At 33.3% G+C, this 27420-nt stretch overlaps 1 protein-coding gene across 1 annotated transcript; it reads left to right on the plus strand.

The window, feature by feature from the left end:
- The first annotated feature begins 8650 nt into the window (after positions 1–8650).
- LOC142319987 (uncharacterized) lies at positions 8651–9904 on the plus strand. Its single transcript, XM_075357666.1, has one exon. The coding sequence runs from the start codon at positions 8651–8653 to the stop codon at positions 9902–9904; it is 1254 nt and encodes a 417-aa protein (XP_075213781.1).
- Positions 9905–27420: the final 17516 nt, after the last annotated feature.

Here is a 27420-nt window from a genome sequence, read left to right on the forward strand (position 1 = left end):
TATTATGTGTGTTGATAAGAGTTTCAGTAGCCTATGCGTAATGAACATTTTTATTATAATATTCAAAATACATTCTCTAATACTTTTATCTGGGGAAATATTTTTAAAACTATTTGGTATATTTACACTATTTTTATGATTATTCATTTTATATTAACACGAGCAGACAATGAATGACCTAATTTATCCATCTCCTTTATAGTACAGTACATATTTGTTACAAAGGAACTATTTCTTTGATCATATTTAGTATTATACTTACTTAATTTCAATATAAATTTACTTTCAAAAATGGTTATGTTGAAAAGTTTAAAGTTTGATTTATACTTCCACATACTATTTAAACCCAGATATGAATGCTTGTTTTTGGGGTTTCCTTTAATCTCTGAAAAAAGAGCGATTGTTTGGTAGAAATGTAAATTCATTAAGGCTTTAAGGCTTTCATGCTGATAAAATGCCTCGATATCTGGGGAGGATATGCCTACTACAATGAAGATTCTATTATCTTGTTTCACTCTTCATCTATGGATTGATCAACCTTTCTCAGCATTCATCATTACAATATCCTTGATCCTTTCTTCCCCAGATAAGTTCTATTAACTTGAATAAGATTCCTGCTGAGTCCATGCTGTGAATGTGGTGATTTTTAGAGCTTCGGTATGATTTAGTGAGAAGGACCCTTCTATTTCCAATATTCTACACCCTGAGATCACAAAATCATTGCAGGTATTGTGAATCAGATTGTAAGGAAGCAGTTCACACTAATCAGACTTAGGGCTGGTGAGAATTAATACTTCATTTATATTTTCCAATGAGATTGATCATATACCCCTTTGTAGTACTATATTGTAATTATTGTTAATTAATTTTATTTTTTATAAAAATTAGATGACAACCTCCATCTTAATTATAAACCTCTAAAGATTTCTTCAAAGAATCCTATATTAGATAAAATTCTTTAAAAAACTATTCATCAGTTAAAGTAGCTTTTGTTTGTCTACTTTAACACAGGATTTGACATTTAATAAATGTAAATGATGTGAGTCATTATTATGTGCTTATAGAATCATATGAAGGACAGAATGTATATCAAACACTCTAATATAGTTACACATTGGATATATTACAGATATTTAGTATTTGATAACTTGTAAAATCATTCTTAAAAATAATAAAATTATACTACCATATCCATTTTTTAGTTAGAATTATAAACAGATCAATCTTGGAAAAAACTACATTGCTTGAAAGCATTACAAGAAAAGATTGTAAAATAACAATATTATTTGCAAAATGTTTAAACAATCAAATCTTGTGTTAATGATCATTCATTCAGATATGAGGAATGAAAACTGAAATTTGCTGATGTCTGTAGGAGCCCATGTATCATTGTGTAAGCTTGTAAAGAATCTGTGAATAAAATCCTTATGTACAAGGCAAGGATGCATAGAAGTAAAGTAAATAAAATAAAATGGCCTCAGTAAAAGAGCTATGTCAACTGTATGTAATGAGGAGTTGATTTCCAACTGAGCACATTGAAATAATAGCCAGTAACATGTTGAGCATTTAGTAAACTCTCACCTCAAGTTAATGAAAATATCAGTTGTATAAAATATTTTATTTTTAAAAAATAACAAACTATTAAATTATCAGGAGTTAAACCTTGACCATTGGATTCAAATACATCCTGAAATCACAGAACAAACTGAATGTTAATAAATAACACATTTTGTTTCTTCACTTAAACATGTGTAACTTATGGTAATCAACTGTACTGATGGTTGTAAATTTTTTGTATGAGTTCTAAAATTATTTTATTTGTTAATAATAAAGTATTTGTGATCGAATGTACATTTTGTGTTTAATATTTTGGAACTAAAAACAGACAAAAGGAAGAATTCACTCCTTTTTTGGTTTAAAAGTTAAATAGGATATCTGTTTTGGAATTTCTGTTCTCCTTTCCGTTCAATTATTGTTGATTTTTGCTTTTTTATTTTTGCCTATAAATTTTATTTATTATTGTTATCATCATTCATGTATTATGATAATATAAGTTGATTTTTTTTTTTTTGAGTCAACAGTCACTAATTTGCTTTATGCTACACAACATTTTTTTCTGTCATGTGTTAATCTTTAACTGAAGTCTATTTAATATTATTATACTCCTCAGTCTCAATATCTTAATATATGCAATCTTTTGTCTTCGCTTTCATTTTTAACTTCATTGGCCTCTCATAATTTTAATCTCATTGGCCTCTTGTATTTCAAAGGCCTTTATTATAATTTGCTTGTATTTCTTGTAGCCCAGATTTCATTGCATAATTCTTAGTTCTTAAATTTTGATTCTTAGTTCTGTATTTGATACCAGCAGGTCCTGAATGAAAGATTTTTTCTTTGTTCATATAAACATTAAAAATGTAAATCTACTTGTGTAATATGTTTCTACAGATAGTATTTTATTCCTTATTTCTTTCTTATTTGCTTATCAACTGAACTGAAGAAGTCTTTAATATTATGAATACTAATGAAAATTTTTAATGCAGCTATTTTAAATGCTAATTTTAATTTTAAATTTTAAATGAAAATTTTAAATGTTTTATATATTTTGTTGGAAGATGTTTTTATATATACAGAGTGTCCATGAAGAAATGGAGAAATTTTCAGGACATGTTTTTAGGATTTCAGGGCTGATTCTATTTTCAAAGTAACTGCTCAACACGTGTTAAGTCAAAATGTTTGTATGAAGAAATTTACAAAGTAATAGAACACAGAGATCAATTTATTTTTTTTATCATATGTGCTTGTTAAGAACGTACATAAGTTTCAGAGAAGGAGTAAAGCCTTTTACCTTTTCACGTTGAACTTTTAAAAGAATAATAATGTATTTTTGAGCTTTAGGTCCAACATTATTTTACTTATTTTTTTTTACATGGGATGTGGACTGGCTTTTGTTAGATATTGATAAATAGTCTATTTAATAGATTTACAAAATGCTAAATTGAAATAAATTAATGTTTCTTTTATTTAACAATCAGTGACAAATTGGTTTCAGTTTTTCTCTTTTTTGGCATAAACTTAATTGATCTTCCTTCTTTACAGAATTTTATTTGATTATTTTATTTTAGTCCAAGTGTAAAATTTTATTCTTTTTTCAATTTATCAATAATGGGAATTAGTATTATGAGCTTTAGGACCAATAAATCCAAAACATATGGCTAAATTTTCATTTGATAAGGCAGTTTTAAGTCCATTTAAATTAAAATTTTATATTATTTGATTTTTACACCATAGAAGTTTCTTCAAAGTTACTTATTTTTTCCTAAAATGAGAGAATGTTTTCAGGTGAACCCCAAAAAAGAATCATATTTTAGAGGGAAAATTAAGAAGATTTTTCTTTGGATATTATTAAATGGAAAATTCTGGAATTGAAGTCTGAAATTTTAAAGGGGATTTCATAATAAGTTTTTTAAATAGATCTCCAAATTTTCAATCTTATAGCTTTTTTTTTTATGAACTCCTTCAAATTTCTTAACTTCATGTCCCAGAGAAGTATAGTAAGGTTAAGTTGATTCATTATTAGTTAAATGTTAGAAATAATACTAACACAAACAATTTCTAAAATAATTTTTTCTTAATTTTATAAGGCTCGAATAAAAGATATGCTGTTTTGCTTCCTGTGAATACAATATCATTCAAAAATCATCTTATTTCTCGTAGAATGAATTTTTTTCTTAGTTAAACAAATTTATATAGATTAATTACCATATTCTAAAGTACACCTATTAAATCTTATACTCAAATGTATTACAAAGAGAAAATTAAAACAGACAGAGAAAAACTCACCTGAACAGACATTCTAAATAACCGGTTTAATTATGTTTATTAAAAACATTTAATTTGCCATATTTATTATGCAGTCAATGTAAAACTGAATCCGAATGTGCCAATAGAAGTCTATCCAAAATAAAAATGTGACGTTTCTTTTCCAAGTAATTGATCCTTAGATCTGAATACACATCGCAAATATCATTAGTTTATTTTGTAGGTTTACATGTCAACTATTAGTTTTATATATATATATTCTTCAATGAAATGTATTATAGGGTACAGTTCAGTAATTTTAATAGTAAATTAGACCGTTTTTTAATTAGTATCTTTTTGATACAAATAATTTTAATTTTCAATCCCAACTCCACAAAAAGTATTAAATGAGCATAATATTTAAGAACTTTTATCATATTCAATTTTAAAAATTCAACTTACTCAAAACTTAGTGTACTGTATAACACTTTATACATGCACACACATATATTTATATGTATACTAGCCGGCCGGTTGTCGGCCTCCTGGACCCTAGGGACCAGAGTCGGTGCAGGTGTACACCGTAATCGACCCAGGGGTTCCCCATGGCCGAGTTCAGGGCCTCCCGGGCCACAGAGTCTGCCCACAGACCGCAGAACTCTCGCTCACCATTACAGTCTTGCCAGGTGATCTCACTCACTTGACCCCAACAGAGCTCACCATTCTTGTCCAGCCAGAGGGCTCTGCCCCCTGAATCCTGCAGTGTTCTTTATCCTCATTTCTGTGAGAATAATACTGATAAACAGCAATTACTGTTGCAAGGTTTTATAGAAACCTGAAAAAGAAAGTAATTAGAAAAAAACCGAAAGTAAGTATCTAAGGTAACTAAAGTACACACTCCTTTCACAACGAAAACTTATTTCTCTTGTCATTATAACAGAAATATACAAATGAAGTAAAAGGATAAATTTTTTTTTAATAAGTACCTTTCACTCACAACTTCATCCCCAAAGGGATAGGGCCTTCCGTTCTATGGTTTAAAACTTTCCCTTGGATAACAAGAATATATTCTGCAAATTCGAAAGTTTAGTATAATCAGAACTGGGGAAAATTTGGCATCATTGTTCGAAAACGTTTTACCTTTCTTCACCCTTTGTAACGTCGAATTTAAAAAAATCTGGAGATTGGTTATTACATGTTCACATGAAGATTATATTTATTATCTTCATTCTGATTTTATGAGATATTTAAAGAAGTAAATTTCATTTTTATTCCAGTTTAATCTTTTACGTGGAAATTTAAAAAAAATCCTATTTTAGCGTGAACTTCCGAAATAAGAACGTGTATACAAATTTTTGAATTATTAATTTTCAGTAGTTATTGCCTGGCGTTGATATCAGTCGTCAATCAGGACGCGTTTATTTTATTTATGTACGCAATATGGCAAATTTGTTCATTTGTTCGTGTTTTCACTTCCTTCACTAAATTTTACTGTAATAAAAACAATTTCTATTATTAGTAATAATAAAACAGGTAAAAAACTGTCAGACTGCAAAATTTTTTTAATCTGCTTTAAAAATTTCAAGCAAATTTCAGGTATCAACATTTTTGAACAAATGAGGTATGAATTTTTTCAGAAAAAAGGCATTAAATTCTATTATAAAAAATAAAATTCGATAAAACCTATTTCATCGAGCTATTAAATATTAAAAGATTTTAATGGTGCCATTTTGGCATTTTGAAAGGTAACATTTTCAAATTTATTTATGTTGTGGAAGATGTCGTTAGGTGACTGTTCATCATATTTCATTAAATAATCTGAGTCCGTTTTTTACTGAAAAAATACAAAATGACAGACAGAGGAAAATAAACAGAGATAATACACTTTTTTATATCTTTTTTATTTTGTTTTTCTGTTATATTTCTATTATTTTAGAAATATTTTGAAGCATTTTTAAGAACTTATGTTGAGTTACTGTAGTACTGCTGCATTATTTCTCAATAATATTACATTAAAAATTGAGAATTGAATTTAATCGATATATATAAAATCTAATGCACTGGTTACTGTAATTCGGACTTGATAGTATAAAACAATTAATAAAACGTGAATCGGTTTTAATTTAAAAAATCATTTAACATTGGTAAATTTTTGTGAGTTATAGAAAACAATTTAAGACCGAATCACGACATAGTATTACAATACTAAAAATAAAATTCATAACATAAAAATCATGTGTCAAATTAATAAACCGTTTAATGAATAAAATACATCAAATGAAGAAACCGTTGAAAAAAAACATATCAATCAATGACGAGTCGATAATAGTAACTCTTCTTATGGTAAGTCTGTTTTCATATTACTCCATTCCATTCTAGCACAATTTTTTTTCTAATTCTGAACAGTACAAGTAACCGTAATTTAGGAAAAGGAAACTACAAAAAAAATTACAAATGTTGTGAAAAACTGTAAAAGAAAACATAAAAAAAGAAATAATATTTAATGTAAGGCTAGCAATTCGAATGCCGTATCACACATACATCAAATCCTTTTAAAAATGATCAGTACTGGCACTTCAAAGGCCATATTAATGTTATTTCAACCCGTCTGATTTCAATCTGATTCTGATATCAGCATTCTAAATAAATGGAAATTAAAAAGGAGTTAGAAGAAGCTGGTAAAATCGAATATAATTTTGATCGTGTAATGACTGACCTAGTAAAATTAAAGTTAATTTTCCGATAGATTAACCAGGGAATCCGGGATGTGGATGCCTATTCCAAACACTTCCGATTCAATATTACCAAATTGCGTCACTGTCTCTGAAATTAACGTCGTAAATCTAATATTTAATTATGCGTTGTCGATGAACTATAATTTATTTGAACATATATATGTTTAATCCATTATTTGACTCAATTTTTATTTAATTATAATTTTTATCCAAATATTTATCTGAGATTTTTTTAGCGAGTAATTTTTTTGCGAGTATTGATGTAATTACGGGTTTGTTTTCATGTCCTCCACTATACGTTCAATTCAATGAAATGTTATTATTTTTTATTTATTGTTAATTCTAGTACTGTAAATTAGTATCAAATTAAGTAATAATTTTCTCACAATAATACACCTAATAATTATTTAAGGCACAAAATTACATCAGTTTTCTCCCATAACTCGACTCTTTGTTAACCGATTTAAAAAAATTAGAGGTCATTTTGTTCGAAATAAAAGGCTTAATACTTTAGCAAATAACATCAAGTTTTATAAAAAAAATATTTACAGAGAGATAACGGATTGAGAAAGAAATATGGCCGTCATTTTGTAATTTGCAAAGGTATTTAAGTCCTGATTTTTGCTAATTTTAAAACTTAATTACCAAGATGCTTACCAAATATTAATGTTACTCGTCTACCCGAAGTTGAGATGTAAATTATTACATAAAAATGACAAAATGGCGGACAGGGGTAGAATGAAGGAGAAATTGCCATTTTTCCTAAGGATATTTTTGTTTAATTTTAGTAGAATCTGAAAAAAAATAGCCAGCCCACCTTTTCAGAAACACTGTGATAATTATTCTTCATGCTTCACATTCATTGCTGCCGCAATGAATCTTGAAGGTTGGACTACTACGGCTGTACGGTGCCTATTGTCCAAACTGATTACATTCAGTTTAGTTTTCACGCGTAGAAACAAATTGCTTTCATGTAAATACAACTTATTTATGATTCATGTAAAGTATTTTATGATACTAGTTGGTATTATAGATTACATTTATTTTGAACTTTTGCTGTTGATACTTTATTAATTATTAATTATTTTTCCATAAAAAGTAAGGTATATTTTTAAATGTTGTAAAAATGTAGACCTATTCATAACAAGTATTGTAATTACGTCAGCAGACAATCGCTAAATAATAAATTTGTTAACATATAGCTATTGTCTGATGTACATAAACATAGTTTATAATTTATCGTGATTTTATTTATTTTAAAAATAAACAGAGACAAGCCAATATAACTCAGAAGATGTGTAAACTTTCTTACAATCAATCAAGAAACGAATTGGAGACAGCATAGTGAGTACACGTGCCGATTTTCGCTCTGCGTTTCTAAGCTTTTTTGGATGGTTTTTTGGCTAATTTAACGGAACAGTATATCAGGTTTTAAAGAGTTAAGGATTACGGACAATTTACAAAATATTACGATTTTTGGTTGCGGACTTATTTTGTTATTTAGCTTTTTCTAATGTAATACTTTCTTTCAGTGAAGTGAATAAGTTTCCGATAAATAATTAAGTTTTCGGAGTGTTATTTTGATTCATAAGTGTTTGTACTAAGTAGTTTTTATAGGGACAAATTTGGACAAGAGCCGTGAGTAAGTTAAACTTAGTTTTTATAGAATTAAAAAACATTGAGGTTATATAGGTAATATAATTACAAGAGGAAATTTTCTAAGTTAAATTGACAAGTGTATGCTTGTTAATTACATCATACTCTAAGTGGTAAACAACCACATAGAAAATTTTCACAGAAATATCTGTTGTAAATAGTTCAGCGAGGAATTAGTAGGGGTTTTCATCTTTTCCTTCTAATTTCCTACCCTATTATCCGATTTTCAAAATTACTTCAGATCTATCCGAATCAGACCATTTCCTTACCGCTGTCCATCCCCCAAATTTTTGACCCCCCCAAAATTTTGACCCCATTTTTTGGTCAATACATTTCCAACTTGTGTTTTAATTGTGGCGCTGTGGGGCACGTAATTAGGGAATGCAGAGAGGCAACCAAGTGTCTCGATTGCAAAAGCCTGATGCATTGAACAGGGAGTGTAGACTGTACCAAGCGACATGCTTAAAGTATTGTTAATTAACAATAACAGAAGTCTCCTCTCCAATGACTTGGTGGAGGAGATCGCCAATAGAGGTAGCTACGATTTCATCTTGGCAATTGAACCGAACGTCTGTTCGGTTTCTAGAGCAGAGTGGATGGCTGACACTGTTGGAAATGTGGCTCTAAGAAGAGCCACGGTAAATAGGGGATTCGGCCTTCACCACAGAGCTGAGGGAACTCTGGCCATCGAATTGGATGAGTATGTGATATTTGGTATATACATTTGTCCAAATGTGTCTACCGGGGAATACCAGAACAGGATGATTCAGCTACAACGCCTGATAATGCAGTCCTCCAAGAGAGTCATCATTTTGGGGGACTTAAATTGTAAGACTATGGCCGCCGGTGCGGAGTCTACCAATGCGAGAGGTGAAGCCCCGGAGGATTTTCTAGCAGCCACTGGCACTACATGCCTAAACAACGGAACGCCAACCTTTAGAGCTAGAGGACATGAGTCCATCCTAGACCTAGTGATAATAGATTGGAGAATGGCCCTAAATTTAGCCACGGTATCCGTATTGGAGGAGGAGACCGGTAGTGACCATTTGGCAGTATCCTTGGAAGTTATGAACACACTGGCAGCTCCTAATTTGCGGAATCCCATCCGCAGGCTGACTGAGAGACAGGTGCAGATAGTTGTAGAGAGATCTGCACAAAGAATTATTGAAGTCAGGAGGCTAAATCCCGATATACTACAGAACATCATTGGGGAGGAGATCTCTAATGTGCCGGGCAGAGATGTTAAACAATACTCGGTGTACTGGTGGAATCAAGGGATTGCTGACCAACGGACAGTTTTGTCCAGTCTGCCAGCTCTAAATAAGGATAAAGTGGCACAACAAATGACTATACTTTTCCCGCGGGGGAAAACTGAGAGACAAGGTACAGTCCTGTGTGAACGTGGCAGGTTCACACAGGATGAGGTGACTGCTGCAGTCAATAAACTGAAGAATAAGAAAAACCCGGGCCCAGACGGGGTTCCAGCTGCAGTCATTAAAGGTCTAATTAGGATCGTCCCGTGGGAGATGACGGACGTCGCCAGTTATGGTTTACAACACAACACATTCCCAGACTGTTGGAAAACAGCGAGAACGGTCGTCCTACCTAAATCAGCCGCTAGTCTTGGCACCAACGACTACCGTCCAAAAAGCTTAATAAACAACATGGGCAAAGTCGTGGAAAGGCTTGTAGCAATCAGGCTACAAGAATAATTAGAAAGAAACAACAGCCTGCACGGTGAGCAATACGGTTTCCGTAAGGGTCGCTGGACGGTAGACGCAATAAATAGGGTGGTGAGATGGGCAACGGAAGTCCGACAGGGCACTGGGCGGACGAGAAGGATATCGCTAATGATACAGCTTGATATAAAGAACACGTTTGGGTCCGTTCCGTGGTCGGCTATAGTGGCAGCGTTGAGAGGAATGAATATAAGTGACTATTTGATTAATCAAATAAATTGTTATCTCAGTGACAGATGGACAGAGGACAACACGGTTGAGGGGACGGAGAGGTACCAGATTTTTGGTGGTGTCCCGCAGGGATCCGTATTAGGACCCCTGCTTTGGAACGTCTTTTATGATTTCGTGTTTCGGCTTAATTACCCAGACGGCGTTACTATTGCAGCATATGCCGACGACGTTGCTGTACTGGTTGAAGATCGGGAGCTAGGCGCTGTGGAGGCAAAGACTAACCTCTCCCTTAGATTGATAGACGAGTGGCTAGTGAGAAATAGTATGGAGGTGTCTCCTACCAAAATTAGGTGTATCCTCTTCACGGGTAGACGGAGACTTCGCGGTGTGAATATTGCGATCTGTGAAGAGGATATTACTGAAGTTACTAGCACAAAATATCTGGGGGTTGTGCTAGATAAGAATCTAAAGTTTGGCAGGCATATAGAAATGGTATGCAAGAGCTCTTTGTCGACAGTAAAAGCGATCAGGGGGCTGTTTGCTGGACACACAGTACCTAGAACGTCAAGAGGAGGCTCATCACGTCTGCGACGGTGTCGTCTGTACTATACGCGGCATCAATATGGGCGGATGTCGTAAATATACAAAGAAACAGACGAAAACTGACAAGTATGCATCGGGCGGCGCTAATAGGAGTAGTAGTAGGTTACCGTACAATGTCGTACAACGCGTTATGCGTTTTGGCATCAGTTCCACCAATCGACCTACAAGTCAAAGGTAGGAGGCTAAGGGCGGCTGGTCATAATAAAATTGAAGCAGAAGATGTGGTCAGGAATGAGTGGAAGACGGTATGGACCGAGTCATCAGTAGCAGAGTGGACCAGGCGACTAATACATGAATTAGATAACTGGCTGGACCGGCGTCACGGTGATGTGGATTACCACATTACCCAATTAATGTCTGGCCATGGCTGTTTCAGCACCTTCCTGAATAGAATTGGTAAGAAGGAGTCGCCTGTTTGTGAATATTGTCAGGGCGTAGATGACGCAGAACATACGCTGTTCGACTGCCATAGATGGGCGCAACACCGGCAACGATTAGTAGATGAACGCATCGTGACGGGAAATCTTGTGGAGTGGATGTTAGCCTCTGAAAATAACTGGAAATGATTCGCAAACTTCGCGAGAACATTTCTCCGTACGAAGGTGGAGGAATATCGACGCCGGGGTTACTATAGTGCTATGTGTAGGAAAAGATGGACAGCCCGTCTTGGAGGACTTGTATGCTTAGGTGTACGGGTTCCTGTGAGGGGACGGGGACTCCGGACTCCATGGGAAAGCCTTCGCGAGGGGTTAAGTTAAGACCGAGACCCGGCCGAGGGTGTTGTTTTTCTGGGGGTGCTTGCGCCCTTGGTGCTGTCACCTTTGGTTTGAGGCAAGACATAATGACCGAGACCGTTTCCTTGGGGGGGGGGAACGGCATAGCCGGGCCCTGTTTCCCCCGCCGGGGATTAGAGGCAGGCACAAAAGATCCCGAATCGAGCGGGGGGGGGGGGGGGGTTGACCTGTCTTGCCGGATGTTAAGCCGGTGGAAGGGGAGACCTCCTTAGAGTCGAAAGGACACGTCCCTGGGCCGAGTATACTTAATTGGATGTCCGACCCAGGGATGTAGGGGGGAAAAAATCAAGAAACAATATAGCTATACTCTTTGCTATGTGCTCATAGTTTTGCTCAAGTACAGCCAGACCAATGTAAAAATAAATTACAAATCACTCTACGTTATTGAATGCTCGAGTACAATCCGATTAAACTGGTTGTCCTGTATTTGTCGATCCTGTAAGAGCATTTGTGAAAATTCCGTTTATTTTTAATTCCGTTTCGAGTTTCAAATCATTAGGTACAGGATAATAAAATTTAAATAAAATTAAAAAAAAAAAAAAAAAAATGCATATTATTTATTACAAAAATATTAACATGAAAGTAGGATTAATACTTTCTCTCACCATATTAAAATATATTTAAATAAAGTTGTGAATTCAGAAACAAAATGAAAGCAGCAAAAAAAACAACATATCAATATGAAATATGTTCATTCTTCATTCTCTGAATACTATCAGCAAAGATCTGAGTTTTTAAAAGCCACTATTTTATATTTATTTTGGATAAACCAAAATTAAATTTGAAAAAATAACACAGTATTGCATTTTTAATCTCGGGATGCATGATTTTCTAACTTAAACAAAAAAATAAAAAAGTTTTTTTTTTGTTAATCTCTTCATGCTTTAGTGAAGTAGTATAAGTGTGAAGCTAAACTTTTAAATAATACATGGTTCCTACTGTTACATTACTGACCAAGCATGTACAGAAAATATAATTACCGTATCATTTTTAAGGAAAAATCGTACAATTTATTATATGATAGTTAGTTTCTAAACAGTGAATGACTGACTGGCTTCAGCTTGAGGTCATTTAAATAGTATTTACAATTTTTCCTCAAGCTAACCTGGGATATAATATCCCAGATTTCCAGTGGTAATTCTTTTATCAATTCGAAGGATTTAGGGAAAAGAGTTTTACCTAATAATAAAGTAAATTAAAAATGTTAACTTGTGTATATGAAATTTTATTTCAACCCCTATTTACTGCACGACTGCTCAAAAAGAAGCGTAACGTATTTAGGATATACGTATGCAAAATACATACCGTAGTAGCTCAAGAGAGCCGAACCGTTTTAAATATGTGACCCCGCGTGCTAATCCTTACGTTACCGGGAGTGTCATAGGCTACATAATTATGTATGTTTAAATAAATTAAAAAAACTTGAAAATAAATTATCTATTTACAAATACTATAACATGCAAAATTGTCACCCGCAGGCTCTTTAATTATCCTATATTAGAGTATTTTTTGTTAGCAAAGTATTTTTTTTTTGCAGTCTTAATTATTAATATTTATATCTTGTTTTAATTTATATCAAATAAATTTTTTTTACAACTTTTACATGAATCTTTCAGGAGGTGGAAAAGTATGAGGTCGATTTCTTTGCGCGGTTAACACTTGACAGATATTTATAAAGTTTATAAATTTTTATAAAGTTTATACGGATTTGAATACTAGATCGTGAATACCGGTGTCCGTTGGTGGTTGGGTTTCAATTAACCACACATCTGGTTGAATTGAGACTGTACAAGATTACACTTCATTTATACTCATACATATTATCCTCTGAAGAAATATCTGAACGGTGATTCCAGGAGGATAAATAGGAAAAAAAGAAAAGGAAAAAGATTTTTATACAATATATATATTTTAATGCATCATTTATGATTCGTATTAATGTAGCAAAATTCAATAAGAAGCAAAGAAGGTGGAATTTTTCCGAACTTTTTACAAAAGTCCAAAAAACAAACAATATTGAAAGTAATAAACAACCAAATTTTCATTAATTAAAATGATAATTTATAAAAATATATGATATAGAGAACCATTAACGTTTACGTTAAAAAGGAGTTCTATAAGTCAAAATAGTGGAGGACAATATATATTTTAGACATAAAAAAATTACAAATAAAATATTCCATTATAATTGAAACTAAATCTCAAAAAATTTATTTATTATTTTTTTAAATTAAAAATAAACCCTATATACGAGTACTAAAAGTTACTAGAAATATATTTAAAAAAGTAGAGAATAAAAATTAGAAATAAAATTAATATATTTTAAACTCTTGTCCAAATTAGGATATTGTTAATTAGTGGTTTAATTCAAAATTAACATCAAGTTAATAAATCAATTTTTGTTAAAACGGAAATAAGTAGGGTAGGTTTGTGTATCCCGGATATTTCGGTTAATCATCCGGGGACTGTATTATAATTAGCAAAATAAAAGATTTATCTGATAAAACTATAGTATAAAAAGGAATAATTTAAGGTAATTTTACTAATCGTATTTAGTAGTCTTCTACAGCGGTACAGTTAATATCATCAACAATGAGACATTCTACAACTATAATAGTTTCCATTTTAATATTCGGCATAATTTTGAACAGTTCAAATGCAAGTCAAATGATGGACAACGAATTGGAGGAGCTGGAATGGAATAGTAAGTTTCTTATATTTTATGAAGTAATTTTCTTTTTCTTTTCTAATTTTAAGTAAATTATTCTCAAAAGAAATAGATTCTCTGGAAATGAAATGCGTGGTTTGACATCAGAATATTTTTTTAAATATTCTTTTCAATATTCTTATATTTTTTAATAATTAAAACGCTTCTATCTAAGCCACGAACGATAATAAGTGATAAAAGTTTTTATTCTGATGGTCTGTTATTAGTAACGAAGGTGGTATAATAGGCCTACAATAGAGATCAGGATTAACAACTAATCAGGCAACTGGTTAAGGTATTTATCAAGCGGAGACCTCCTGCAATCTGTGCCTGAAAACGGGAGGGTGATATTATGACCTAATTTTATACAAGTTGCCCAAAAACGGGAATTAAGATACTGCATTTGATACTGGGCAATATACACAAAATCAAAACTTCCCCGTTAGAAAAACAAAACCCCTGTTTTTGTCCTCATTAATAACAAGCAAAAATATTATTTTCTAATATTTTTGCAGTTTTGTGGATGGATAATTTTACAGAAACCCTTTTTTTGTCTGATCTAGGGAAAATAACAAATACAAGAAAAAAAACAATATACACAGTGATGTGTGGTTTATTTTATCCGATTGTTGGTAATTTTTTTATTTTAATATGCAATGACAAATTTATATATTTTTTTATGAAAATGGTTTTTCCATTAAAATTTTAGTACCCTCTTGTAATGGTCACATACCAAACCTTGAGTAATGTGCGTTAGGTAACTAACCGACACAAATCCTCGTACTTTAACATGTTATAATTGTAATGCAATTACAAAAATTCATACGGCATAATATACATTTTCTGGAAAAAATCGATCAAAGTAAATTCAGTCTTAAAATATATTTACAATTAAAATTAAGTAATATTTGCAATTAAAATAATAGTAATTATATCAATGAATATTGATATAATTTCAATGAATTATTAAGAAATAAATAATTTCCCAAATACGCTTGATAATTTCATAATCATTATAAGTCAAACCTGACTGAAATTTTTCATTTAAGTCATCGAGAATATACTTTACGTATCACAGTAAAAATGTTTTCATGTGATTATTGTTGTTTGAATACTTATTAATTGTTTTAAAATCCCTTCCTACTTGACATTTTGATAGATTTCATAAGAAAGATACCTATTGTAATGGGTACCATAATTCGACTTCCGGAAAATTTCGATATATCTTCGCGTTCACATCACACAAACACCACCGTTATCTCAAACTATAATTATATATATAATTATCTCATTAATTATAATTATCTCAAAATATATATATATATTATATATTTCACTTTCTTGTGGACTCTATAACCACCGTAATTTTGCGTCAATCACTTTCAAATTGTTCCTTAAAAATAACTCGTCCGAAAATCTCGGTCGAGTTCGTTAACGGCGAAAATCTGACCATGGGAGTGAAAAGGGGGGGCTTAATCGAAAAAGCAAAATATCGCTATACCTTTATAATTAAGTAAAACATCGAATTCGTTTAAGTTTTTTATTATTCTTTGGATAAGGGCTTAAAACTTATATACGTAAAGTTTTTTAATATCACCAACCACTGGCGCATGGGGTGGAAAAAATTGGGCTTTTGAAGACAAAAAAATCATACCTCCCTTAATAGGCAAGTATCGAATCGGTTTAAAGTGGTCGTAAGTCCTCTAAACATTAAATAAAATTTTTGTCTGAAACAATTTTTGATATGACCAACCCTTACGGCAAGGGATGACCTAAACAAAGAATTTATATATATATATATATATATATATATATAGTACTTTCTTATGAAGTAAAATATCGAATTCGTTTAAAGTTCCTACTATTCTTTGGATAAGAGCATAAAACTAATATAAATAATGTTTTTTTTTGCTATCAGCAACCATTGGCCCAGGGGATTGAAAAAATGGGATTTGAAAGACAAAAAAGAATCATACCTTCCTTAATAGGCACAATATCGAATTGATTTAAAGTGACCGTTAGACCTCCAAACATTATCTAGTACTTTTGTCTGAAACAATTTTTGATATGAACAACCCTTACGACAAGGGATGACCAAAATCTTGCTGGAATTGTTAGAAGATCGGGCTTGTTGTATGCTAAACATGTGAAACGTTTTTTCATATGCATTGGGAAAAATTGCCGTATTGAATAAATTTGAAGTTTTTCGTAACTTTAAGGTGGAAATCTTTTTTATCCTCTACTTAGCACCGGTGAATTCTACCTCCGCCTTCCAGCGTGCCCAAAGGGATTTTTTTTTATTTTGTGTAATAAATCAGTGAAAATGTGTAGAACATTATGAACTTTATATTTATTTTTTAAGCTAATTCCAGTAGAAATCATATAGATTGTTTCTATCATCCTATCATCCTCAGTCGCTTATTTTGAAAGGTTATATTTATAATAATCCCTTTCATTTATATGTGTAATTTGGGTATAAAAGTAAATATTATAATAAAGTGTATATTTTTATTTTTTTTAGGCGTGAAATGGCTTTATGATATTATTGAATGAAATTTCATAGTTCACATTTTTTTTTCTGGAACATAGAAATGCTATAATTGCAAAACTTTGAGAAATAATGGATTAACTAACTTACCATTGTTATTAAGATAAAACTAACCGTTGTAAATAATTGTGTTTACAATTAATTCAGGGTAATTCTTTTATAATCAAGAATAATCAATAAATACGACTTCATTTTCAATTATTTCTTAAGTGATTCGAAACTGCGAACACGAAGTGCTGATCTGCAACAAAAAATGTTCATTCTTTTGCCAGTATAAATGTACAAGCTTAAAATGTATGAGAAATATTTGCTCTTTTTTCCCTAAATTGATTTGTGAATAACAATCTCTGTACTAAAATAATCGTAAAATATTATATTTTTGAATTTCATTAAAATAACATAAAAGAAATAAAAACATATTTATAAACTTTTAACTCAATATTATTTAATAATTTCAGGTAATTTTGGGAATAATGAAAGATTTTCACGAAGTAATGATTATGATTATGATTATGACAATATTGGAAACCTTCGTGGCATTGGCAACGGTTTGAAGGTTACAGGAAAAATGGGTAATATTGGTGGCAGTACATTCAAATTCCGTCACTAAAAATAATTTCTACTGCTGTTATTTTAAAGTAAGATCCTTTTATTAATTATTAACCTTATTTACAGATTTTAAAAAAATATGTTTTTTTTGTCTATTTTATTGTTATATACTATAACTATTATATACTATAATATAAAATTATTACTTAAATTTAAAATTGAACTTTGTAGTAGAAATTCAAGTTATGCTTTTTAATGATGCCTACACATTTATATTTGCCATAATAAATAAAAACAAAAATCGATTTATTAATTAATCATTTCCGAATTTCAGAAGAAGAAGAATAAAGTATTAAATTGGGGACGAAATGGCTAAATAAGAAAACATTTCGAAGCTGAATCTTAGCTGTAGGGATATTTTTCTAAACGAAAAGTTTTTGGAATATATGCTATATAGAATTTATGATGTATAGCTGTAACTACAAAAAAAAAATTAATTACATATTTTTCAATCATAATTTAATTAAATACATTAATATTAAAAAACCGTAATCATTTTTAATAAGGCTGCTACATGAAATATATTAAAGGTGGTTAGTTTGCCTACTGGTACGTTGAAGACAATTATTTTACTTGCGATAAAAATTAAGAAACTTAAAAAGAAATGAAATAATAAAAGGGAAGTATAAGAGTGGAAAATAGAATATAGTTTCAGTACAATCACGGAAGATTATGTTTACTATCATTACATTACATGTTGTAGCTTTAGTAAAATATATAACTTGAGAATAAAATCTATTTCGGTAATAATGGCAGGAGGCCATTAATCTCAACAAAGGTATTTGATATTATTTATATTTTACTCAAATACTTAACTTTAAAATTATTTGTTTACAAATTTATACTTTTTTCATTAAAAAAAAAAAAATCAGCATAAAAATTAAATTAGTTATGATTTGAGTGATTTAGCCCAATGGAATCTAGTAACATATGAACAATGTGATACCTTAACAGGACTCGAACACGGAACTTCCGGTAAAAGACCGAGACGTTATCACTTCGCTACGTAGATTGGATAGATTTTTTTGGTTAATCATACAGTTTAAAAAATTCAAAATATATAATATGCAATTGCATTTTTTCGTTCAAAGATTTTTTAAAGAAAATTTTATAAGGAGGAACAGAAATTTTAGATTAAATATGTATTCGTGTTTTTTAGATTAGATTGTGATTAATTTTCTTTCTTTTTATTTTTTTTTGCAGGGTTAATTTTAAGATAAAAGCACAAAAAAGGAACTCAATGACAAGCAAAATATATAATAATTTTTTTAAATGCAAGATAAATAATTCTTTTATTATATATATATATATATATAATTATACAGAATTATATCATTCGGTTTTAAAATAAAATATACTTCATAAAATAAATGAGTGTTTGCAATACATTTTTTTTTAATCTTTAGAATGTATTAATTCATAGACGTTAAGGACAATTAGACAAGAAATACAATGAAAAAAATAAAGTGAATGCAAAACATTCAGACAGTATCCCTTCTGCTTGGTGTACTTCAAGCATAAAACAACATTAGGTACATATTTAAAAGTATATTCTGACCCGCTGATCATACTTATGCTTCTGTATACTAAAAACTCTAACTGGAAAATCCAAAACTCATTTACAAAGAAAAGTGTTAAATACTAAAATTGTGATAAAGGTTTTTAGTAATAAAATAAAAAAAAATTAATTGTAACAATAATTGTAGTTGTGATCCTCGTATCGTAAATTGTTCTGTACCTACAAGGAGGGATTCATAACAGCTTCAAATTAAAAATTCATATTTTGTTACAAAAAAAAAACCTTTGCTAATCAGACATTAACTATACTGACAGAACAAATAATATGTATTGTAATGTTAATGTTAATCCTCTATGAATATATAATAATAAGCGTTTATTTATGTAACAAACACAAGGAATGGGACATGCATTACTGTCTTCATCAGATAGTAATAATATAGCTTTTATTTGTCTACTTTACCACAAGATTAGACTGTTATGTAAATGTACATGGTATGAATAATTATTATGTACATATAATATCATAAGAACAGAACCTATATCAAGTACTCTACTAGAGAGAATTATATATATATATATATATATATATATGTATAAAAGACAGGTCCAAAAAAATATTCTCACTGTTTGCTAATCCATATCTTGTGATAAACTTAAATGACATGACAATTTTTGGCAATGAGAGAGGGTTATGGTATCTGTTCAAAATAACCACCAGCAGCTTCCATACAATGCCCATGTTGCCGAACTGCACACTGAACTACGGTTGATCTGTCATAATGGCAGCACACTCTACGATTTTTTCATGTAGCTCGTCGACTGTTGCTGGTTTTTGTCAATACACATCATTCTTGGCAATTCTCCAGAGGTAGAGAAGTCCAGAAGTGTCAAATCAGGAGATTGAGTGGGTACTCAACAGCACCTCTTTGACCCATCCACCATCCGGGTAGAATTTTATTCAGGTATAACCTGATATCTCAATAGTAGTGAGGTGGACAGAGCCCCATGTCTTGTTGCATGTAAAATATTCAATGCCATACAGGTTTTGGATAGCAGGCAAAATCCTTGTCTGAAGCATATCAAGATACGCCTCACCAGTTACGGTACCCTCAAAGAAGAAGGGACCAATTAAACAACGCACTGATAGACCACACCACACAGCAACCCCTGCTAGATTCATTGCCTTGTCCACCTGAGTGTGAAGATTTTCAGGAGCCCACAATATATACAAATGTGATGGTTTACAGTACTGATAAGTTTGAATTGTGCCTCATCAGTCTACACAAACTTCCATGCAAATTCCTCATCCTCACAAACCATGTGCTGAAAACCAATCACAGTACTCCATCCTTCAATCTGGGTCATCCTCATTCATCGCGTGTAGCATGGATTGTACACTTTCCACTTTGCACTCTTGAGAAAGCATATTACACTTAACCAGCTCACCCCACCTTCACACGCTCCCTGATTCACTGATAAGACGAAATGTTGCAGCACTGCAACACTGGACGCCGGGCTTGTAGCTGTTGGTGGTGAAGTTCCAAACTCTCTCTGCCACTGCCACTGCCATTGTACCTCGTGAATGTTTTTGCACTTCCAGTTCCACTTAAATACAGCCTTGTGTTCAACAAATGATAAACAAACCTCAGCCATTATTGCTACTCTACTGTCATCTGCTGCACTGGCAAATATGACTATCATTCCACCACCAACCACCCGTGCATGAGTGGCATAAATTGCCAGTTCTGCCTACCATGACAAATTTAATACCTTACACTTCACTACACATTAGATTAGTGAATGTAAGTCTTTTGTTTAGATATTATTTAATTACAAAAAATGAGTACATTTTTTTGGGCCCCTCTATATATATAAAATGATAATTTTATATAATTTATGGAATAAGTCCATTTATTATGCATTTTTATATTTTAAGAAAAATTATGACAAAAACTAAAATGAACATTACTAAAAAGCTGAAAATAGAATTTGACCAAAAATAAATTAAGATTTAAGGTAATAAGAATCTTAATTTGTTATTGTCAATTAAAAAAAGATAAATAAAATTATGAATGTTTAAAAATGTATGCTTGGTCACGTTTTATTATTACTGTCATGACTATTTCCTTCTGGTGTTATACTGTAACTCATATTAATGCCAGATTGACACATTAAATTCATTTTCATAGTACCCTATTTTTACCTTCAGATTTACACTTATGTAGGATGTAACAATTAAAACAGTATGATAGATAATCAGAAACAATAAAGTGAACATGTTTTACTCTATTCTGTTTCAGTAATTTAAGTGTTTACCTATTGTAAAAACCTAATTGGTTAAAGAAGCTAACTGGACTTTGGAAGATGTAAAAAAGGATAGTAAAAGTATAGTAAATGAACTCCAACTATGGTGTTTACAAGTTAATCTACTAAAAATAATAATAATAAAAACTATAGGAAAATATCAATAGAGAAATTATTGAGAGTAAAGACCTATTATAAAGAGTAAAAAGGGAGCAATCTATTATGAAATAAAAAACTTATGCTGTAATAACTCTTTACTTTTTGGGTGACCAATAAAAAATGGCTTCAAAAATTCATGATCTGTAAAGAAAGAATAGTTACACTATGACATAAAAAAAATATTGAAAGTGACCAGATACACACACAAATCACTCTGAAAATAAAGTAAACATTTTCAAAAATGAAAAAAAAAACATTCATTCTAAGCTAACTACGGACACTTAAACGTGAAATGGATTCCTAATTTGTTTTCTCCTAAGCTGAATATTTCGTTTAATATAATTCAAATCAATATGGCAACTGACTGAAACACAGATTTTATTCAACCCTAAAGTTATAGCTTCACTTTAAACTCCTTGCTTTGTAAGAAAAGCCGAATGTACCAAGCCCATTATTACTTACACAGAATGTGTCTGTAACTGGTGTTGCTTGTATGAAAGGTTTTTACATAGGTCATAATAAAAACAGAAACAGGTAGTCAAAGCATAGAAATTAAGGCTCCCTTTATATTGGTGTAGTAGTTCAACCCATTATGTGCACTATGTGCTGGTGTAGAAATTAAAAAAAAAATTAGAAGTAGTGATAATAAAGAAAAACAAATTCATACATCCCTTACAGATTCTTACATAAATTTCAAATTCATTGAAATCATAATGAGGCTTATATAGTTTCTGCCTAATTTCTTGGTTGTAGCATTGGGAATAATTTAATTTTAAGAGCTACATACTGGACATTAGAGGAAATAGATATAGGCAAGTGAAATATAGACAGCCACCACCTAGTCTGAAGATTTCAACAGCTAATGAAACATAAGTAGACAAGAAGGAACAAGAAAAGTTCAGATTCTCTTGCTCTCAAGGAAGTGCTAAAAATAGAAGAGATGTTACTTTTTTCTTGTTCATATGTAAGTTAACATGTTAAACCAAATGGAGTTAACAGGATAAACAGATCAATCTTGGAAAAAAGACTACGTTGGTTTACATCATTAGAGACAAGGTTGTAAAATAATAATGGAAATATAATTTGCAAAACTATTAAATCATCACATCTTGTGTTAGAGATAATTCGGAGTGTAATGTTTAGGATAAAACTTTTTAGTTTTTCTACAAAATAACAATTTTAACCAAAGTTGGATTGAGCCTCCGCAAGATGCATCTGTTTATATCAGGAACAAATAGCAGAAATTTGTTCAAATAAAAATACGAGGGTTATTTTTTTCAAGATCCGATCGGTCACGAAATAAAAACCCGCGCAAAAATCGGATGAACCTTTGCGCATATGTGTTGCGCAGCGTCTCTAGTATGGCCTTCAATCACGCCGCGTCACTTCGTTTAGTTCTGAACACGGAGCTAGCACGTAAACATTTCTACAACAATAGCATCTCCCACCTAGTGTGAAGTGCGTGCGGTAATTCGATTTCTTCAGGCTGAGGGGCAGCTGAAATTCATCGACGAATGAGTAATATGTACGTTGAAACTTCAATGAGTGAAAGCAAAGTGCGGCAGTGGTGCAGTAACTTTAAAGCAGGACGTACAGATGTTCATGATGCAGGCGGTCAGGGAAGGAAGGGAGTGTCAACCGATGATCTCGTTCAGCGAGTGAATGAGACAATTCGAGAAAATCGTCGGTTCACAATTTCTGTATTGAATGATTCGTGTCCTGAAATTTCAAGGTCAGCTCTTTACACCATTGTGAGTGAGAGATTTCAGTATCGCAAACTGTGTGCGAGATGGGTTCCCAAGATGCTGTCCGACCATCACAAAACAATCAGAATGGACGCCTCCCTAACGTTTCTCCAGCGCTACCACAATGAAGGAGAAGATTTTTTGAACAAAATTGTCACAGGGGACGAGACATGGGTCCATTTCGAAACTGAAGAAACAAAAGAACAATCCAAACAGTGGATACATTCTCATTGTCCCAGTAAACCAAAGAAGTTCAAGCGAACCTTCTCCAACAGAAAGTGTATGGCTACTGTGTTCTGGGACCGGAATGGAGTTCTCTTGGTGAAATTCATGGAACGTGGCACGATCATCACTGCAGCCTCATACTGCGTGACCCTTCAACGTCTACGAAGGGCAATTCAGAATAAGCGGACAGGAATGTTGTCATCAGGCATTGTCTTTCTCCATGACAATGCTCGGCCGCACACTGCAGCTGTAACAAAGAAGCTCCTGCAGCGTTTTCGTTGGGAAGTGTTTGATCACCCACCATACAGCCCGGACTTGACTCCATCCGATTTTCCCCTCTTTGCTCACATGAAACGCTGGCTAGGAGGACAACATTTTGGCACAGACATCGAGCTGCAGACCAGCGTAGAATCATGGCTGAAAACACAGGCGGCTCCTTTCTATGACGAGGGTCATAGAAATGCTATCACCTATGACAGCAGGAGAAAAAGGAGAATTTTGTTTGGTGAAATGAATCTAAACAAACTTCACAGCTTCATTTATTATTACATCAAAACTCACTGTCACCTCACTAGATTACATCTAGAGTTGTAACTCTGGAACTAATCCCACCACAAGTGTTCCCTTGACAGTTAACCATGAAAGGTCTTTTAATAAATACTCCACCGGCTGAACCAAGCAACACCAGTGTTTGGAGAAGGCAGCATTTGGATATGGTGGGCTGCCACATAGAAGGTAATAAGCGATTGGAAGCATTGGAATGCCCCAACACTATAATACGAACATGAAAAATACAAAGTCCAATTCATACCAAAGCATATCACCTAAATTTCCACACATGATGTAAACCCGCTCATGCTGACTGGTATAAAGTAAAAATAATAACTGGCCTAATGGAAAAACATAAAATTCTCATCAAGGGTTTGCAGGAAATAAGAAACATCTATGGAATATCAAGAATATAGACTCTGCATAAATATACCTGGGATGAGAGTGATGAAATGTCCCACAGTTTGGAACAGGCTTTTTAGTCAGCCTCAAAATAGAAAAATTCATACATAAATTCAAGTCACAATTCCCAAGAATCTCAACAATCACACTAAAAGAATCTAATAAAATCTGCAGTATAATAAACGCTCATGCGCCCACTGATAATAAGAATAACTCTTCAAAAGAGGGTAAAGAAACATAAGAGTTCTGGGATCTACTTGACTTCTATAAATAAAATCCCCAAAAACCATATTAAACAATTACTCAGAGACTTCAATATATTCCGCAACATTATCGGAAAATGGTCTGCCCAAAAGTAAATAAACAAAAATGGACAGAGACTCGTCAATCTCTGCAGAAACCACAACCTTATCTCGAAATCCATATATTTCAAAAACCTCAAAGATTTAAAATCTGGAAACACTCAGACTACACTAAAAGAGAATGGCAACTACACCATGTCTAGTTCACACCATCACAAGGAGATCGACAACGTAAAGGTCCTCTGTGGAGTACACAGGCTCAGATCACTATGTAGTCAAAATTAAAAGTAAATGTACTCTTCAAAGAAAGCAACGTAACCAAGCCCCTAAAATAAAAAAAAATGGACCCTACCCAACTAATCATGAATGAAAATTACCAAAAAGCAACCAAGAAAATAACAATCATGGATAAACTCGGCGATCTAGACAACAACCTTAAACAAGTCACAAAAGAATTAGCCCCCAATAACATCCCGTAAAAATCATCAATGGTGAAACAGCGAACGTGAAAAAAATTGCGGAAAAAGATATCAAGCATGTCTACGCTTTATGTCTGAAAGTGGTTCGGAAATGGATGTATGGGTGACCACCCATGAGGGTATGAATCCAATCATTGAAGAGTTTTCACAAGCCGGGGCAGACCTGGCAGCTCATAATGCCCCATTGGCTCATAATGTTTTGGCGGAACTAGATGACTTGTTTTCCCGTTTAGCAAGCCCAAGAGTACCATTGCAGCTACAAAGGGAAGATTATTGCCTCATCTAGAATTCTTCCGAGCAGCTTTCACAGCTCTCGTGGAGGGTTTCGAAAATCTTGCATCAAAACCTAAGGAAGTAACTAATTCAGAAACCAGCCCCGGTCGCGATGCAGCCGCGTAGGAATGCTGAGGTGGTTAGGGGCAGACGTGAAACTAGCCAGTCCTTTAAGAAACCTGAGGTTGCATTTGTCAACAGAGCGGAGGGTTCGACTGTGTCCAGTAGTCAGCTGCAGAAAGACCTCCAGGTTGCCCTTCGGGATTACCGGAACGGTCTTAAAATCAAAAAGATCAAAAGAGACCAATAAGGGATTTGTTGTAGTAGTGGATGATAAAGACACCATTCAGGCAATTAGATATTCCTCTGCAGTTAAGCAATTGAATGTAAAAGTAGATCCGAAGAGAATGCGTAGGTCCCTTATTATAGTCTATGAAATTGACCGATGCCTTACCGAGCTCATTAAGGAGCAGAACACTGATTTGGTTGAAGCCGCCTTCCAGCGGAATTTCAGGCTGGTTTTTAAAACGGATAAGCATGATACTCAGAAATATCACGGAGTTTTTGAAGTGGGTTCTAGGTTATTTCAAAAATGTACGTCTGCATGCAGACTGTTCATCGATTTGGGTCCTGCTGATTAAAACAGTACGTGGATGTCCAAAGATGTTTCAAGTGCAGCAGATACGGTCACAGGAGTAAATTTTGTATGTTTGCCTTGGTGTGTCCGTATTGTGGTAAGGAGGGCCACAAGCGTGATGATTGTTCGCATACGTTCGAGGTTCCGGCCTGAGCTAACTATAAAGATTGCACAAGAAACATCAGCACCCAGTTGTTAGTAACGAGTGTGGCTATTACATAATAATATTACCGCCGTTGAGCTGTACTTAGATGATTGGTTCAGTCAACTTAAGGCTCAGGGTGCTTATGTAGTCTAGGTTGAGTTAGGTGAGGTTGTGCAGAAATGAAGCCTTGATGTTGTTCTTCTGCAGCACCCGTATATAATTAGAGATGATCTGCCAGGCTTTCATAGCTGGAAAACGTTTTGTGTCGGGCATACCTGTATGTCTGCTATTCTGTGCAGGAAGTCGCTTGATAGTGTCTTTACACGGCAGGTTTCTGACGTGCGTCATGTTGTGGTCAGAATTGCCATTCGCGGACAGAACCTTACAGTTTGTTAGTTCATATTTCCAGTACAGGGATCCCAGTGAAGAACATTTAGCGAGATGGAATAGAATACTTCGTATTGTGGGTAATGGTCCAATCCGAATTGTTGCCGATGTTATTGTGAAGTCGCTTTTTTGGTACAGTGAGTTCACTGATCGTGGCGGTGACTTAACTGAAAGTTTCATCGGGCAGCATAATTTTCAGGTATTTAATGTTGCAGACCATTTGGCTATTTACGACGATATGGTTGACGGACGAAGGCCTTTTCAGATACAAATATTGACATTAAAATTGGTAGGGACATCCCTGGTACGATCCTCGACTAGTCTGTGGTCGACGACTGTTCTAGCGATCATCGATTGATACTTTTTGAAATAGCTGACGAGCTGCGCAATGGTTATGAGGGACACTTTCCTGTTTAACAGGGGCGCTTCCTGCATAGGAAGGCCGAAATTCTCCTCTTTGTTGGAGTCCAACTGTAGATTTTTTCTCGATACCTTGACGGCCTGCCATTTGATGTCCTGGCAGAAACTTTCATTTCTGCAGTGGTGGCGGCGGCTGAAGCCGTCATTCCTAGAGGCACTGGCCGGGAATGTATAACTGGTTGGTGGTCTCAGAATCTGACAGCAATGAAGCAGGCTGTGAATCGACTCAGAAGGGCTTCGCAACAAAACGGTGATCTCGATCAGCGTGAGGCCCTAACTGAGGATTATCGCAGAAGGAGGGCTACGTACTTTCATAGTATTAGGTCTTCCAAGCGTAATTCCTGGCGTTCCTGGCGTTCCTTCGTTCAGGAGCAAGGGAACTGAAATCCTTGTGGTGTTGTATATAGAGCCCTGGAACGCCAGGATAAGCGCAGGAAAGATTCCTTTTGTCAGTTTTGTCGACCCGCGAGGGTGTGGTAATTGATAAGTACCGTGTCCATAATACTTTG

This window comes from Lycorma delicatula, chromosome 2 (genome assembly GCF_047948215.1).
Source record: "Lycorma delicatula isolate Av1 chromosome 2, ASM4794821v1, whole genome shotgun sequence".
Lineage (NCBI taxonomy): Eukaryota > Metazoa > Arthropoda > Insecta > Hemiptera > Fulgoridae > Lycorma > Lycorma delicatula.